Here is a 16,979-nt window from a genome sequence, read left to right as displayed (position 1 = left end):
GGTCTCATGCTGGCCGATCGATCGGCATGGAGCATCCCTATCATTCTTAAACTGAAATGCGCATTTGTTGATATCAGGAGCTATCAGTAGCTAGCCAGTTAGACAACGCCTCATGTAGGGGTGGACGGTATAAACGGTATACGGTATAAACGGTATGAATTTGCTCTACGGTATGGATTTTGACTATACCGTGTAACCGGTAGGGCAGCTCTAAAATAGCAATGACGTCATGTAACCACAGCGCGACTATTTCAATCGCATTTGCCCCTAAAAATAGATCGAATTAGTCATAGATAATAGATATGTGCAAACTGGAAAAAGTTATTTAGGAGGCTTCGCGCAGTGGGCACTGGGCGTGTCAACACGCAATTGTCATTTCATAATAAACCCATATCACCGCGGCGCACAGCAAGTTTCAATTTCAGTTCCTGCCATTTTTAACCAGTGGAGAAAGGTAAGAGATCTTACCTATCGTTTTTCTTATATGAATTATTCTACGTTAATAAAACATACCTGGTGATCAACTACAGTTTGCTGTAAACATTATGATATGTGTGTAGTGTTATGATAACGACGGGAGGACGGCTGCAGCAGTGGATTTGCGAAATAGCATGCAGCTGCAGAGCCGCAGAGCCAGTGGCTCTTTCAGGTCTGGTCACAGGCCCGCTCAACAGCGCCCCCCCACCAAACGGCTGAACGACCTGAAAGAGCCACTGGCTCTGCGGCTCTGCAGCTACATATGCTTCTAGCTAAATCCAGCCCCGCTGTTTGCAATGGGAGCAGCACGGAGTCTCGACTCGGGACTTATTTTATTTGGAATATAATGACTTTATACGCAAAAGTAGCCTAGTTTTAAGTAAAAATATTATAAATCTACATGCCTTGAGGATGTCATTCTTTATATAGCCTGCCTATCAGGCAAAAAAAAATATTCTAACGGAAACACTGATACCGTGATATATACCGTTACCGTCTATGCTTCAAATTATACCGTGATATAAATTTTAGACCATACCGTCCACCCCTAGCCTCATGTATTAAACAAAAAAGTTGACTGTGTAGTTTTGTTTAAACAGTAACGTTAGCTCGGTAGCTAACGTTAGCTCACAAGCGATGGCTAGTTAGCCAACGCTAGCCAGCACTTGCGCAAACGAATGCCAGTGATGTTGATATCAGGATCTATCAGTAGCTAGATAACATTAGACAACGCCTCATGTATTAAACAAAAGTGAATAGATGACTGGGCCATTTTGTTTAATGCTTGTTATGTTGAAAGAGGAGCTCTGAGCTGCTCATGCAGTCGACTTTTGCCGTGGTTTGTTGACATGCCATGCGTCTGGGAGGGGGAGGAGGGGCAAGCCGTGCAGCAGCAGTGTGGCTGTGAGAGAAGAGCGAGTGAACCTAGTGTGGTTTGTTGATGAGAATGGTGGGCAGGAGCTGCAGCTGGATTAGCGTATCGCTGCGTTGGGAGGCATTGTCATTGGATTTGACAAATCACGCTACGTTTAGACTTCAGTGAACTCTGTCAACTTAGTCAGCACGAGACATGCACCATTTGGCAGCAATATATGCGCACACTGACAGTCGGCTAATTGACATTTCCTGTGAAAAAAAAATCCTCTTCGTCCCGTTTGCGTCCTGGCAAAGATTTCTGTTCGTCCCAAATCAATATTTGATCGTCCAGGTGACGACGGGACATCGTTAGTTTCGAGCCCTGCGTGACTGGCATCCAATGAGTTAATGATGATTACCGTTGAGGGTGCAGGAATACAATAAAAGGATAACAAACAAACAAAGGACAGGACTGTGCAGACAGGTGATCAGCCACAGAACACAGGGGAGAACAAAACCGATATTCACAAGGGGATGACGAGAACTAGGAACACCTGGGCTGATTACAAATGGATACACCTGGGAGGGAAATGACAAAGAACTACAGGAAGCCAAGACAAGGAACTACAACTAGGGCACAGGACAATATGGCCGCCGTGTGTTCTCACAGCCGAGCCACGCCAAGTCGGAAAACTCTATCTCTGTTTTCTACCGTCTTTCACCTTCTCTCTTCTTCCTTCGCTCTGACTCTTCCTCAAGGTGGTGGTGGTATCGCTGACGGTAGGGCTGTGCGATTTGGAAGTCTTGTATCACGATATGGAAGATTTCATATCTCAATACAATAACGATGTCACGATATAGTACGTTTTCTGTAAATTCAATAAAACACACAAAATAACCACATACTAAATACACATGAAAATAATGCATGCACACACAGAAAACATCTCTCACCTCAGCATCTCTTTCTACCGCACAGATTTTTATTTCAGAGTAGGTTATGATGAATTAGCAATAATTCACTTTATAAAGTAAAATTGGATTAATACCACGGCTTGAGTTGAGTGAAAATGGATGACTGACGAGCTTCTAAAAGCGAAAGTAAATACAAACATAAGGTAGGCTACAACTGTGTCCTCCAATGGTCCGCGAAAGCAGATTGGTGCATTTTTATTCAATAAAAAGATGGATGCTCTGTGTTTGGTTGAAAAGTTGAGACATTTGTATTGCTGCGCACAGTGGGATGAGGTGTGCTTGATTTCTATCACAGGGCAGCTGTTCTGTATTGTATTGTGGGGAGTTTCGTTCTGTGTCACCCTCCTCTGTTTGTTTGTTATTCCACCACATGTCTGGAATGAATTTAAATTAGAGCTGGGCCGTTAACGGCGTTAACGTGCTGCGTTAACGGGATACTAGTATCGCGCGATAATATAATTGACGCAGTTAATCTAATTTTTTTTTTTTTTTTTTTTTTTTTACATTTTACTTTTATTTACCCAGGGTAGGTTCGCTGAGCACAGATGCTCTTTTTCAGGAACGCCCTGCTTCACATTCACACAGTTCCATTCACACCTGGGAGCTGCCCAGTACAACCACAGTTGACACCATTGGCCACTGAGCAACTCCACTGGAGCAGTTGATTTGCATTGGCAGGTTTGGCCCTGTCTGGCACCCAACGGGAAAAATATTATAGACACCGCTACATAAAACAAGCTGGTCTGCCTGAGTGACTGGTGGAAGAAGGAGAAATAGAGATTGGACTGATTGATACTGTACTGTACTGGTAATATTATTTATTTGTGTTAACTTCTGAATAAAACAACTTATTAAACACAAGTAGGCTACATCTTATTGAACATTATTTTGATATTTCATTACCAATTATCATAGCAAAACAGCTTTTTCAAACAGTCTGTAATGCATTTTGGAAACGGAAGATGGGCTTATGGTGTAATGGGCCACCTGGCCTGAGAAACATGAGGAAAGAAAAAGTAAGGACTTACTTCTGGTCATTATTTGGGTAGAACACACATATTTTGAATGGCTTCGGCAGATTTTTTTTTTAGACATTTTAATCTAGATTAATCTAGATTAAATCCAGGATTGCAGATAGATTAATCTAGATTAAAAAAAATTAATCTATGCCCACCTCTAATTTAAATACTGATGTAAAGTAATTCTGCGGCTTTTCTGTGACAACGGCGATAGACATTTTTCTCTTATGTATCTCACGTATTGTCATATCGAACAGCCCTAGCTTGACCTCTTCTTGGCTGACGGCCTCTGCAGCACTACATACTATACACATACTGTACAATATACACTTGACTGCTTTCATAGGTGCTGGTATAATATCGCTGATGGTCTGCAGCCTGTTCATAGTTTATAAAATAAGATATTCCTTTATTGATCCCCTTGGGGAAATTCAGGCATCATAGCAGCATGGGGGAGGGGGAGGGGAGGTACAGGTAGTGAAAACGAGCAGTGTAAACAATATAACAAGTCAATATAATTAACTAACTCACTGAAATATACAGTATTACTATTCACATAAGGTGCAGTATGCATAAGGTAGTGTTATTGTCCTTTTTAGGTTCCTAGTAGTTGTAGTTGGATGTCTGGCAGCGGTCCCTGCCCACTGTTGTGGGAGGGGATAGCAGCCAGCTTCCTTCTCATCGCCCTCTCTGCCACCACCTCTAGTCTGACCAGCTCGACTCCCACCACGGAGCTAGCCTTCCTCACCAGCTTGTTCAGTTTGTTGGTGTCCCTCGAGTTGATGTAGCCCCCCCCCCCCCCCCCCCCCCCCCCCCCCCAGCATGCCACAGCATAGAAGAGGACGCTGGCCACTATAGACTGGTAGAATGACTGCAGCAGTCTATTGCACACATTGAAGGACCCGAGTCTCCTCAGGAAGAATAGCCTGCTCTGTCCCTTCCTGTAGAGGGCCTCTGTGTTATAGCTCACTACCACTGACTACTACCCCTCTCTCTCTCCCTCTCCCCGCCAGGTGGTGGTGTCCCTGACGGTGTACGGCTTCTTCATGGCCGACGGCTTCTACAACGTGCTGTGGGAGAAGCTCGACGACTACGTCTACTACGTGCGCTCCGTGGGCAACGTCGTGGAGTTCCTCTTCGGAGTCATCATGTTCGGCAACGGCGCCTACACCATGATGTTCGAGTCGGGCAGCAAGATCCGCGCCTGCATGATGTGCCTGCACGCCTACTTCAACATCTACCTGCAGGCCCGCAACGGCTGGAGGACCTTCATCAACCGGCGCACCGCCGTCAAGAAGATCAACTCGCTGTCGGAGGTGCGCGGCCACCAGCTCCGGGACATCGAGGACGTGTGCGCCATCTGCTACCAGGAGTTCGCCACGTCGGCACGCGTCACGCCCTGCCACCACTACTTCCACGCGCTGTGCCTGAGGAAGTGGCTGTACATCCAGGACACCTGCCCCATGTGCCACCAGAAGGTGTACGTGGAGGAGGAGAGCCAGGGCCGCGCCACCTTCTCCAACAACAACGGGGGCTACGCCGCGCCGGCCGGACAGGAGGAGGACGGGGGAGAGGAGGACGGGGGAGAGCTGGACGGGGGAGAGGAGCACCGGGGACAGTTCGCCGGGGAGCCGGTGGCGGCGGAGGGAGCGGAGGGGGGCGCGCTGGATGCAGGCGACCTGCTGGAGGACAACGACAGCATAGAGTACGACGAGGACGAGTGGGGGACTCTGAACGGAGGGACCCCCGTAGAGGAGGACTATATAAACGACGACACGGACTCCAACGGAGACTGAGCGTCGCAGATCTATAGAGAAACGCAGAGAAGATTTAATAAATATATCTTTATTATATTTAAGTTAAGAAAAATTAAAAAAAAAAAAAAAAAAAAAAAAAATGAAAGGATCAACTTTAGCATTTTAATATTAGTTCTAAAGACAGAAAACGTGTCGGGGAGATCACTTCTCTTTTTGTTTTTAGATAATTTTTCTTTCGACTGGGGTTTGGCTCTAAAAGGGCTTGTGGAAAGTGTAACTGCTGCTCTGAATCTGTGTGTGTGTGCGCGTGCATGTGAGTATGCATGCATTTGTGTGCGAGTGTGCCCGCTGACTAGATAATATGACGAGGCTGACTTAAAGATGCAATTCACTGTATTTGTGTTTGCAGCAGGGTTGGGACCAATTCAGGAAGTGGGATTTTCTTAATTAAAAAAAAATAAAATACAGGAAGAAACCTTATCCTCCCTGTTGACGAGTAAACTATGCTGCGTTCATTTGCAGTCAGAGGTGGGAAGTGGGGAGACGTCATCATCTCCGACCTGCGTGCATTCACACGACGTCGTCTGACAAAAATGGACGCCCACGCTGAACTGTGTGTTGCGTTTAGTTATATCGGTATGCCGTTTGGTCTGAAAGCATACTAAGTTGAAAATAAGATCATACAATCTTATACATTTCATATAGTTTCTCACCCTTATGCGATGCGGGCGGCCATGTTGAAATGACACCGAGGCTTGAGAAATCGTACCCGAGTTTGTGACCACGAACACCCAAGTTGACTCCTCTTTTTATTTATTTTTCTAGTAGGAAGTGGACATTTCCGTCCTCCGAGATAATCGAACTGAGACTGAACGAACAGTCGTCGGCAAGTAATTATTTTCTATTTTGAATTGAGTGTGAATTGGTCCCAACCAACAAACCAATGGATTGTAGGGAAGGAGGTTGCGTGCTTACTGTTTCCCTGAAATGGAGCAAGCAGAGAAGGAATAGAGCAAGCAGAGAAGGAATAGAGCAAGCGGAGAAGGAATATAGCAAGCGGAGAAGGAAAAGAGCAAGCGGAGAAGGAAAAGAGCAAGCAGAGAAGGAGAAGGAAGAGCAGAGGGGGAAAAGAGCAAGTGGAGAGAACCGAAGAGAGGGCTCAAGAGCTCTGCGCAAACGAGAGAAAGAGGTTTGTCCGATTTTTAATAGTGACTCGCTACTGTAATCACTGATATACCTCTTAACGTTACTTACGACTGGTCTCTTGTGTGACCTTGCTTACATTATGTACGTTATTGTACATGTAATAATTAAACAAACACACGTTACCTTTTTCCCTTTTTGGAGTAAGAGAAAAGGTTGTATTCAGTTGAGTGTTCAGGTTAACGGCTACTTCTCATTTCTCTTCACGTAAGGGGGATGTTTCTGTTCCGTTTGTTGTTGTGTTTTGCCGGTTAAATCAAACCGATGATTGCTCAGGGTCGCTACAGGCGAGGGAAGACCTGGGAATGTGGTGGAATTTGTACACGTTTTGTTTTCAAGGGGAGGAGGGGAAATTCAGACAAATATGAATATCCAAATGGTTTTGGAAATGTCTGTTTTTTGTTTCTTTCCCTTAAACTGCTGCTGGTAGATCTACGTGGGTAACCGTTGCCTCGTTGAAGGAATGATGAAACAAATAATAAATGTGCTGTAAATAAGTCTTAAATAGCTCTACATTCCAACAGTCATCACTGATCAAGTGTTTGGTCAGTAACATGGGTCTCCCAGCCCCTCCGCTCTGCAGTAAACGGAAAATACATGTTCTGGTATCTCTTCCCACTTTATCAGGAGAGAGAACCCTAGATATTTTTACTTATTTCCAGAAATCTTGCCAAGCCAAATTTGCTCACTGGTAGATTATTTTACTTGTTTCATTTGTTTAAAACTAATTTCTTTTTTATTTTTTTTGTGTGACTATTTTTACAGTGTGGAGTTCTCTCTCCTGATTGGATTAAGTGGGAAGGGAAACCAGAACTTGTATTTTCTGTTTACTGCAGAGCGGACCCATGTTACTGACCAAACACTCTATATCAAAGCTATTATTTTAACACGTAGACCACTTATTTAAACAAACAAAATACAGTCCCTAGTGATTGTTTTAGAAAAAAGAAACGTGGACATTCAAACAACAATACATTTGAAACCTTTGTTCGCCGTGGGAAACTAGCTTTAACTGCTTTTTACGGAATAAATCGTGAAAAAGTACATTTTGTTGCACAACCCCATCTGCCAAGCCACAGCGCCGCTCTGAGCGATCATCTGTCATCATCGCGTCTCACCTCCGCTGCCACCGGCTCGGCTCAGTCACAACAAGTTAGCGACAGGAGAGCTTGATTTTATTTGGTCTCAATATGCAACACTTTTGAGTATTTCATTACTGAAGGCACCGGCCTCCACAGCCCGGGCGTCTTAATGGGTTTTGACTACAATGTTAAAAGGGCAAGTTCGGGATTTTGGGCCCTATTTTCATATTCATCGATGTTGTTTTAAGGGTAGAGTCCTTTTTCTCGGTAAAAACTAATTTAAAGGTGCTAGAACACCAGAGTTTTATCACCATGAAGTTTCATTCGAACCGCCAACCAAATGTTAAATACTAGTGGTAAACTCTGGCAGGTTCCATGATATCAGAGTTCACCCGAGTTATGACCTTTCACTGACCTTTCCTTTGGTGGCGCAAACATAATCCATATAAACATGGGAGTATCATGAGACATAATCAGAAATATGATGTTGACATGCTGGGATTTTTAAAAATCACATAACCCTCCTTTTATCTATTTATAAATAAATAAAAGGTTGAAGAATCTGCTGCCTTGCATCTGATTGGTGCTGACTTTAGGATCTAACTAGCGCACCCTAACGCTATCACCTCGTATTTATTTGGTCACGTGATGGGTCTCCCAGTTGACGGGTACGGACCCAATTTGTTTGTCATTTGTTTAAATTGTAGGTAGTGGAGCTAGAGGTCCAAACCGCTGAATGTTTCCTTGGAGATCATCACTGTGTTGTTGTCATTGGTAAAACGGCAAGGAATTACTCACGCTAATCAGAAAAGGATAAAGATGCCTAATCTGGTTTTAAAGCAATTTCTTTTTTCTTTTTTTGGGGGGGGGGGGGGGGGGGGGGGGGATTTTGATTCTTTGGGTTGGATAGTTCCCGAAAAGCTTTTTAAAAGGTAAAGCTGTTAATTTTTGCCTTTTGTTTTAAAAGGAGTTTTATGTAAATAAAATAATCTTTGATATTGTTTTTGGTTTGTACATTTTAAAAAGATTCACCCACCTTTCCAAATAAAGATTCATCTTTGCACAAATGTTTTCTCAGTAAATTAATCCAATCCGTCGATTCTCATGCCGAATGAATATCCACATAAACGGGTATGTAACTATGAAAAAAAAAACATGGTATTGATTTAATAGTGAACTTATTGTATGATATTCCATATTTTGATACATTGCCAGACCAGAGGTGTAGCCCTCCTATCGACTTGGATAAAAGCATCTGCTAAATCAGTGGTTCTCAAAGTGGGGTCCGGGGACCACCATGGGTCCTTGAGAGAGTTCCAGGGGGGTCCCAGAGAAATAGGGAATAGTTTTTTTTTCACAAAGAATTAGCCCGATTGATTGATTGAAACCTTTATTCATTCTCGTTGAGATTACAAGTTCAAACAATTCTGTGTACTCTGTACATATGAGAGAACGCATAAGAATGACTACTCTGATCATAGGTTTCACTCTGCCCTGTCTACATTATAGACCATTATGGAGATCTGGAATAATTCATATCTAACAAGTATAACGGAAGATATTCCTTTATTGATCCCCTTGGGGAAATTCAGGCAGCATGGGGGAGGGGAGATTACAGGTAGCCCTACATGTGATAGTACAGGTCATAAAATGATAGCCCAGTAGAGAAGTAAAAATAAAAATAGGCAGTGTAAACAATATAATTAACTGAGATGTGCAGTTAATTATATTATATTGTTTACACTGCCTATTTTTTTTTCTTTTTCTTTGTACTTCTCAGTTGGAAGTCCCTGGAACAAAATCGTATCAAATACCTGAACTGTTGTGTGTGTCTATTTGGCTATAGCTGGGAGCTGCGGCCCTGGAGACTCGTTTCACCTATGGGTCCTTGTTACAAAGGGTTGAGAACCACTGAATTCCTAAAGGTAAATGTCAATCTGGCATGAGCATATTTTCAGACTGTTGTACCTTCAGTTTGAACCAGTAGATGGCACCATTATGTCATTTTGAAGGAAGGTTTTGCTGTTTGGGTCTCAGTGGCTTGATTGATTGATTGATTGAAAACTTTATTAACAGATTGCAGAATGGGTACAATACAGTACAGCTCAATACACACAATTGTTAAGGGGATGCAGACCAGAGAAAGACTTTCGTCTTGTTTACACCAGGGTCCCCCATTTTCAATTCATCAGGACATATATGACATACATGACATACAGATAGTCAGTACTGCTACATCTATACATTTATGACATACCAGATTTGCAAATACAGTACTGTTTGTGATACAGAAGGAGTCAAGAAAAGGGAGTATATACATTTGACGTAGAAACTGTACATTGGAGGAGGTTGGGTGGGGGGGGTTGGGTACACTGGGATATTGACAACCATACTGGGTAATTTACATTGGAGGTGGGGGGGGGGGGGGGCACATTGTATAAACAAGCAAAACTGTACATTGAGGGGGGGGGGGGGGACTCTGTACAAACAAACAAAATTGTACATTGGACTATTGACAAGACCATACTAGGTAAATGACTGTACATTGGAGGGGGTTGGGTTAGGATATTTACAGGGGCCAGTGTTGCATTGCAGTCTCCCGTAGGTGTCTCTTGAGAGAGGTTTTGAAAGTGGGTAGTGATCCACATTCCTTTACAGCTTTGGGTAGGGCGTGTTTAGTCCCTTATTTGAGCCGAATCTGGGTTTAACATGATTTGTGGAGCTCCCTCTGGTGTTGTGATCGTGGTATTCACTGACCTTTGGGAAGTATTTTGCCATGTACATGGGTACCTTGGTCGTGTAGTGTATCTTGTAGACCAGGCCCATTGCAAGTTGCTGTACTCTGTCATCTACTCTAAGCCATCCTAGGTTGTCAAAGTGGGCAGGGGTGAGGTGGGTTCTAGGAGTAAGGTCAAGCAGTAGTCTGACCAGTTTGTTTTGAGATGTTTGTAATTTTGTTTTTAGCGCCTTTGAGGTGCTTTGGTACCATGAGGTGCAAGCATAGTCGTAGTACCCCTGAATGAGTGCTCCTGCCAGAGTCTTCAGGGTATTCTTGTTTACCAGAGAGGAGATCCGGTACAAGAATCGAGTTCGTTGGTTGACTTTTTTTATTACATTGGATGCCATTTTGTCACAGGAGAGATTAGCCTCTAGGATGGAACCCAGGTAGGTAATTTCATCTTTCCTTGTGACAATATTGTCACCCACTGTAACTGAGAAGCCGTCGGTCTTGCTGAGTTTGTTATTTGAACCGAAGAGAATGGACTCTGTTTTGCCCATGTGTAATGATAGTTTGTTATCAGCGAGCCATATGCAGATTCTGCCTAGTTCAGAGCTGAGGGTTTTTTCAACCTGTAACTTGTTCTTGTCAGAGACCAGCAGGGCTGAGTCGTCCGCAAACAGGAACAAGTTGCAGTCACAAGCTGACGACATGTCATTTGCATAAATTAGGAACAGTAGCGGTCCTAGTATGCTTCCTTGTGGAACACCACAGCTCACTGTGAGAGGGGGGGATAGGGTACCGTTTACCTCCACCATCTGTTCCCTGCCCTCAAGGTAGGATTGCATCCAGCTCACTGATAGACTATCAAAACCAATTGCTTTTAGCTTGTCAATCAGAATGGAGTGATTGACCGTGTCAAAGGCCTTTTGTAGGTCCAGCATGACCATGCCGCAGTATTTGCCTGCGTCCACCTCTTGTTTGATGTGGTCATTCAAATAGAGAAGGCATGTGTCAGTGGAGTGGGATGTTCTGAAGCCAGATTGGAATTCGTAGATTAGATTTTTTTCCGCTAGGTACTTTTCGACCTGTTCGTAGACTATTTTTTCCATGACTTTCGAGATGGAGGTGAGAATAGAAACAGGGCGGTAGTTGCCTGGGTCTAATTTGCTGCCCTTTTTGTGCAGAGGGGTCACCCTCGCAATTTTGAAGTCCTTGGGGACGTGTCCCTGTTTTATGGAGAGGTTTATTATGTGTGTGATGATTGGGGTGATGGCGGCTGCTGAGTCTCTGAGGAATTTGGAGGGGATGTTGGCGGCCGGTGAAAGATATTCTAGGTGGGGTGGTGCCATATATTCAATCAGTTTCAGTAACTACAGTATATAACCAGACCTGCAAACTGATAAGAGGGTTGTGGGCATTGTCCCCCAGAAGAAAATCATTGTGATTTTAACATGTAAACGAAACACTCTGACAAGAAAATGAAGGGAAAAGACTACCCGTATCCGGGTCTGACAGCACTATAATTCCATTTTCATATCATAACTCGGAGGCTGAGACAAACTTTGCTGCCGGTAGAACATCATGCATGAATTGGAAGAGCCGTTGCGTGTCATGCTGCTAACCCTTCGAGAAGCTTTGTAGTCCGGGCTTGAACTTTCCATAAATGTCTCCCCATAAATCCATTTGGTTAGATCCAGCACTGAATGTATCTTGTGATTATTATCAATTTTCGACGACGACAACAACTATTAGCATTAGTTATTTCCTGGTTGGCGTGATTCCGGACGAGATGTCAAACGAATGCCACACACTCAGCCTAGTGTGACTTACGTACAGGGGTGTAAAAAGTACCCAGAAATTATACTTAAGTGAAAGTATGTGTACCGTCTCAAAATCTAAAAGTCAAAGTCTCTACTTTTAAAATGTACTTAAGTACTAAAAAGTCTAAACTTTTTTTATTGCAAGGGATAGACCAGGGGTCTCAAACTCATTCCATCGTGGGCCAATTTTTCTTCTGATAGCAGGTGTTTAATCAAAGATCCCCACTTTCTAGTCTTGCACGAGAACCAATCAGCATGGGTATGGGCGGGTTAATTTGCCATTGATGGGGATTTGATTGGCTGTTTTTAAATAAAGCGCGGCCGCAGGATTAATAACGTTAGCGTTAGTTCGGCCAGAGAAACAAATATACTAATTAAAATAGTTGGACCTGCAAGATTTGTACTTTGTAGGTCTGCATTTTAAATGTAAGGAGTAAAACGTTTTTTTTTTTTCTGAAATGTAATTGAGTAAAGTATACAAACCTTATAATACTTTAGTAAAGTACAAATCCCCAAAAACAGTACTTAAGTATTGTAACGAAGTACAATTACTCAAGTATTTTACACCCCTGCTTATGTATGATGAAAGCACGTAAGGGCTTGCACTAAAATAACCCATAGAAATGCATTGGAGGTTGTGGTGTTTGGAGAAAAAAGATAACACATGAATGAACAAGAGGACTGATAGTCCCTGGGCCAGACCAGATATCGGTACCACTCAAGGTGACGAAACTTACATATCATTTTTTTAAAGATCTATGTCTGTAGATGATATTTTGGTATTATAGCACTTCCTGAGTGATGGCTGTATCATAATTATCAAGTCATGAAGTATACCCACCCCCTCAGGAAATTGCATTTCAGATGCTGGTGCATATCCTGCTTTAGACTCATGTAGAGGACATCTGTCAATGTTTCACAATATTTCTTTGGTATAATCTTAAAGGGGAATATGTCTTCTTTCATTCAAGCAAGATGTGAATATTTCTGACCAATATAGAGGTCACTGGAGCTCTTTGAACAGTCAACAACACATTTTACATGATTTTTCGCCTAAATGATATACTATCTTTTAGCCTTGTGTCATCTAGGAGCAACAGGGACACAAAATACAATCATAAGGGTTCAGGAAATGTATAATATGCCTATACTATTTCTTGTCAGCTGTGATTGTGAGCCTTCAATTAGAAGAGCAGTACTAGGCTCCTATTAAAGGGGACATGTCTTGCTATTCCTTTCACTATTAGTCTATGGAACACATCTGTAAAGTTTAAAAAATATATATGAATTGTTTTGTATTTCTAATCAAGTACTCTAAAGCAGCATTTTTCCACTTCAAGATTTCAAGCTGTTTTGGGCTGGGCTCCGCCCATAAGCACTTTGAGTGACAGTCACCCACAGTCAGACAGAGGCAGACAGGCAGACAGAGAGAGATTGAGGGGGATACTAATTCATTTCGCCGTGGGGGGGGGGGGCATAATCCAATGGGACAATGCATTGGTAACTTGTTTCAAATGACAATATATACCCCTGTGAATATTATTGCACGGATCTGAATACGGGCGTGCGCGTGGAAGTCAAAGATATTTTGACAGTGATATGCGAGTGGAGAAGCTCCATCCCTGCACGTCGGGAGGTTGTGTGTAAATGCATGTGTTTTCCCAGAGAGAGAAGCTCCTGCTCCGTGTCCCCCTCTCCCTCTCCCTCTCTCTCTCTCTCTCCCTCTCTCCCTCTCTATCTCTCTCCCCCTCTCTATCTCTCTCTCTCCCTCTCGCTCGTTCTCTGCTGTCTCTGTTGGCACCCGCTTGAGGAAGTGTAGGTATTTCCACTCGCTCTGTTGTTGAGCGAATGGTTGCGCTACAACCATAGAGGGGGCGTTACTGCAGATCAGCTCCGTGCTACGTAGGATAGCGAGTCAAATCAGAATAGCTTAGTTAACTGGGGGAGGATATTGTCTCAACTGAATTGGCGCAATCCGCCAAAATGAGAATTAGAGACACAGACCCCATATTGATACAAACCCCCATTGCTAGGAAACAATGCTTTTTTTTTTATCCACTTTTTCTACCATTTTTTCTATATTTTCTCCCATCCCAATTTCGTATCATCCAATTCAACCCTCCCCTGTCACGAACGCTGTTTCTTGCCTCCCACAAGCCGGCTGCAATGTGGACTAAGTCATACATAGCACAAGTCCCCTCCGGTACTTGAGGTAACAGCAGTCGCATCTTTTCACCTGCGCAGCTCGATCTCTCAGTGGCGAGGAGTAACGCGTGGGAGGCTCACGCTGCCCCCGACACTTCCTGATTCTACTGCGCAGGCGCACCAACCGACCTGTAGGAGTCGCTGTCCACAACGCCCAATCCCCACCCATCAGTTTCCCACCCCCTAATACGGCCAATGTGTATTAGTACGGACGACCAGCTAAACTGAAAGCAATGTGGAGCGCTGGGATCGAACAGGCGATCCCAGCGTCTCCGCATTCGTGGCGAGCGCCTTGCCCACTACGCCACGTAGCCGCCCTGCTAGGAAACAATGCTAAACACTGGAAAGGGCCATTTATAAGACACAGGACTTTTTTTTTCCATTTTTCTCCCCTCCCAATGTTAGTCGTTATGCCAATTCCCAATCCCCTTCCTGGTCGTTGCGCACTCTACCCCCTACCGTAGGTCTGGGAGGGCGGAGACTATCACATGCTTCCTCCGACACATGTGTACCCAGCCCACCACTTCTTTTCACCTGGCAGCGTGGACTCTCACTGGGAGAGTGTAACGTGTGGAAGGTCACACTACCTCCCTCCAGATCCTTCCCTCGCTGTGCAGGCGCCCCGACCGAACTGTAGGAGTCGCTGTTTACAACGACCCGGACCCACCCACTGGCTTCCCTCCCGCTGACTCTGCCAATCGAGCCAGTATGACGGCCGGCCAAGCCGGAGGCAACGCTGACAGCCGGATTCGATACCAGTGTCCCTTTCGTTGGTGACAAGCGTTTATTCCGCTGCGCCACCCAGCCGCCTCAGACACGGGACCTTTAAACTATACAGAACAGCCACTAGGATAATGTCACAAAGTGGTCTGTCTTTATCATACATATACAGGACATAAAGGACACCACAATGAGATAAGGAACGACTTAGAGTTTTATAAACAACCTATTAAACAGAACAACATTATAAACAAAATGAACATTGAAAGTGAATTATACATTTAATCCCACAGTATACAGTATCGTTATTAATGGGAATAGGCCTATGTCAAGATCTGATTATACTCAGGCTATCACGATCTGTGTGTACTTAGTTGTGATGGGTTACTACTGTTTGACCTTACTCCTAGAACCCACCTCACCCCTGCCCACTTTGACAACCTAGGATGGCTTAGAGTAGATGACAGAGTACAGCAACTTGCAATGGGCTTGGTCTACAAGATACACTACACGACCAAGGTACCCATGTACATGTCAAAATACTTCCCAAAGGTCAGTGAATACCACGATCACAACACCAGAGGGAGCTCCACAAATCATGTTAAACCCAGATTCGGCTCAAACAAGGGACTAAACATGTTTCGCAATTATGCCACATCAATGTGAAACGCCCTACCCAAAGCTGTAAAGGAAAACAGAGCTTAAAGTCTGGACTGTCTATCGACAGACAGAGATTCACGCATGCTAGGAACAAGGTCACACAGACCCTCAGAAAGGCCAGAGCAAACTTCTTTATTAGTATAATTGAAGCAGGAAAAGGGAACGGCAAAAAAATCTGGCAAACCTTGAATAAACTCCTAGGCAAACACCAGAATCGGGAAAAAGACCCCCTAGAACTGAATGTGAATGACATACTAGTTAAAGACCCCACAGTACTGGCCTGCACCCTCAACGAACACTTCTTAAATAGTGTTCTAGACAGCACCAAACACTTTGCCCCCTCCAGTATCCTACCAAACCCAGTAACCAACACCCAGCCCCTCTTTGAACTGGAGGAGATAACAGAGCCTGAAGTGAAAAAGATCATTCTGGCTCTGAAAGGCTCCAAAGCCAAGGACGCCTACGGGCTCGACACTGATTTCCTCAAAACATACTCTGATGCACTCATTAAACCCATCACTCTATTAGTGAATCAAACAATCACCTCCAGGGAAGTTCCATCATCCTGGAAGATGGCCATGGTGACCCCTATCTTTAAATCTGGCAACAAGGCACTGGTGACCAATTATAGGCCCATCAGTATACTTCCTGTCATATCCAAAGTTGCAGAGAAGTGGGTGTCGAATCTCATGACTAAACATCTCGACTTGGGCCCCACCCCACTTAACCCAATGCAGTTTGGATTCCGTGCCCTTCACTCAACAGAGTCAGCCAACTGTCTGTTTGTTGAAAAGGTCAAGAGTGCACTAGATAGCAACAAGTATGTTGGTGCTGTCTTCTTAGACCTTACTGTAGCAAGGCTTTCGACTGTGTCAACCATAATATCTTCCTAACCAAACTAACTCACTTCAATTTCTCAGCTGCTACAATAGAATGGTTTAGATCCTACTTATCAAACCGAAAACAATGTGTCACGGTCAATGGCGCCAAGTCCCCATATCTAGACAACCCTGTAGGTGTCCCTCAGGGATCACTCCTTGGGCCCCTGCTATTCTCCCTGTATATCAATGACCTGCCAAATGTGTGTCCCGAACTCAATGTACAGATGTATGCCGATGATGCAGTCATCTACACACAGGGCAAGGACATAGAGTTGATTACATCCAGGCTCACATGCGCACTAGACAAGGTACAATGCTGGCTAAACAGCACCTGTCTCCTACTTAATGCGAAAAAGACTGTGTGCATGTTCTTTAGCAAGCGTCCAGAAACCATCAAGCGGTCCAATGTGTTCCTGAGGAAGGAGGGAAGGAAGGAAGAACTAGAACTTGTTTCCCACTTCAAATTCCTTGGGGTCATCTTGGACTCAAACCTGACCTTTAAGAAACACATAAAGAAAGTGAGGAACACCATCAACTTCAACATTTCCAACTTCAAACAAATACGGCCCTCCCTAACACTTGAAGCCGCAAAGACATACCTAC

The 16,979-nt window shown here is 44.0% G+C and overlaps 1 protein-coding gene across 1 annotated transcript in view; it reads left to right on the top strand.

The window, feature by feature from the left end:
• Nucleotides 1-8,193, top strand: part of rnf139 (ring finger protein 139) — a 33,262-nt gene extending 25,069 nt beyond the window's left edge. The window contains exon 6 of the mRNA XM_084312250.1: nucleotides 4,340-8,193. Within this exon, the coding sequence (XP_084168376.1) occupies nucleotides 4,340-5,122 (783 nt within the window). The 3' untranslated portion in view covers nucleotides 5,123-8,193. The remainder of the gene's footprint in view (nucleotides 1-4,339) is intronic.
• Nucleotides 8,194-16,979: the final 8,786 nt, after the last annotated feature.

Source organism: Notolepis coatsorum (assembly GCF_963971535.1).
Source record: "Notolepis coatsorum genome assembly, chromosome: 4".
NCBI classification, from domain to species: Eukaryota; Metazoa; Chordata; class Actinopteri; order Aulopiformes; family Paralepididae; genus Notolepis; species Notolepis coatsorum.
Note: the sequence above shows the minus strand (reverse complement) of the source record. Positions and strands in the feature narration are given on the sequence as shown.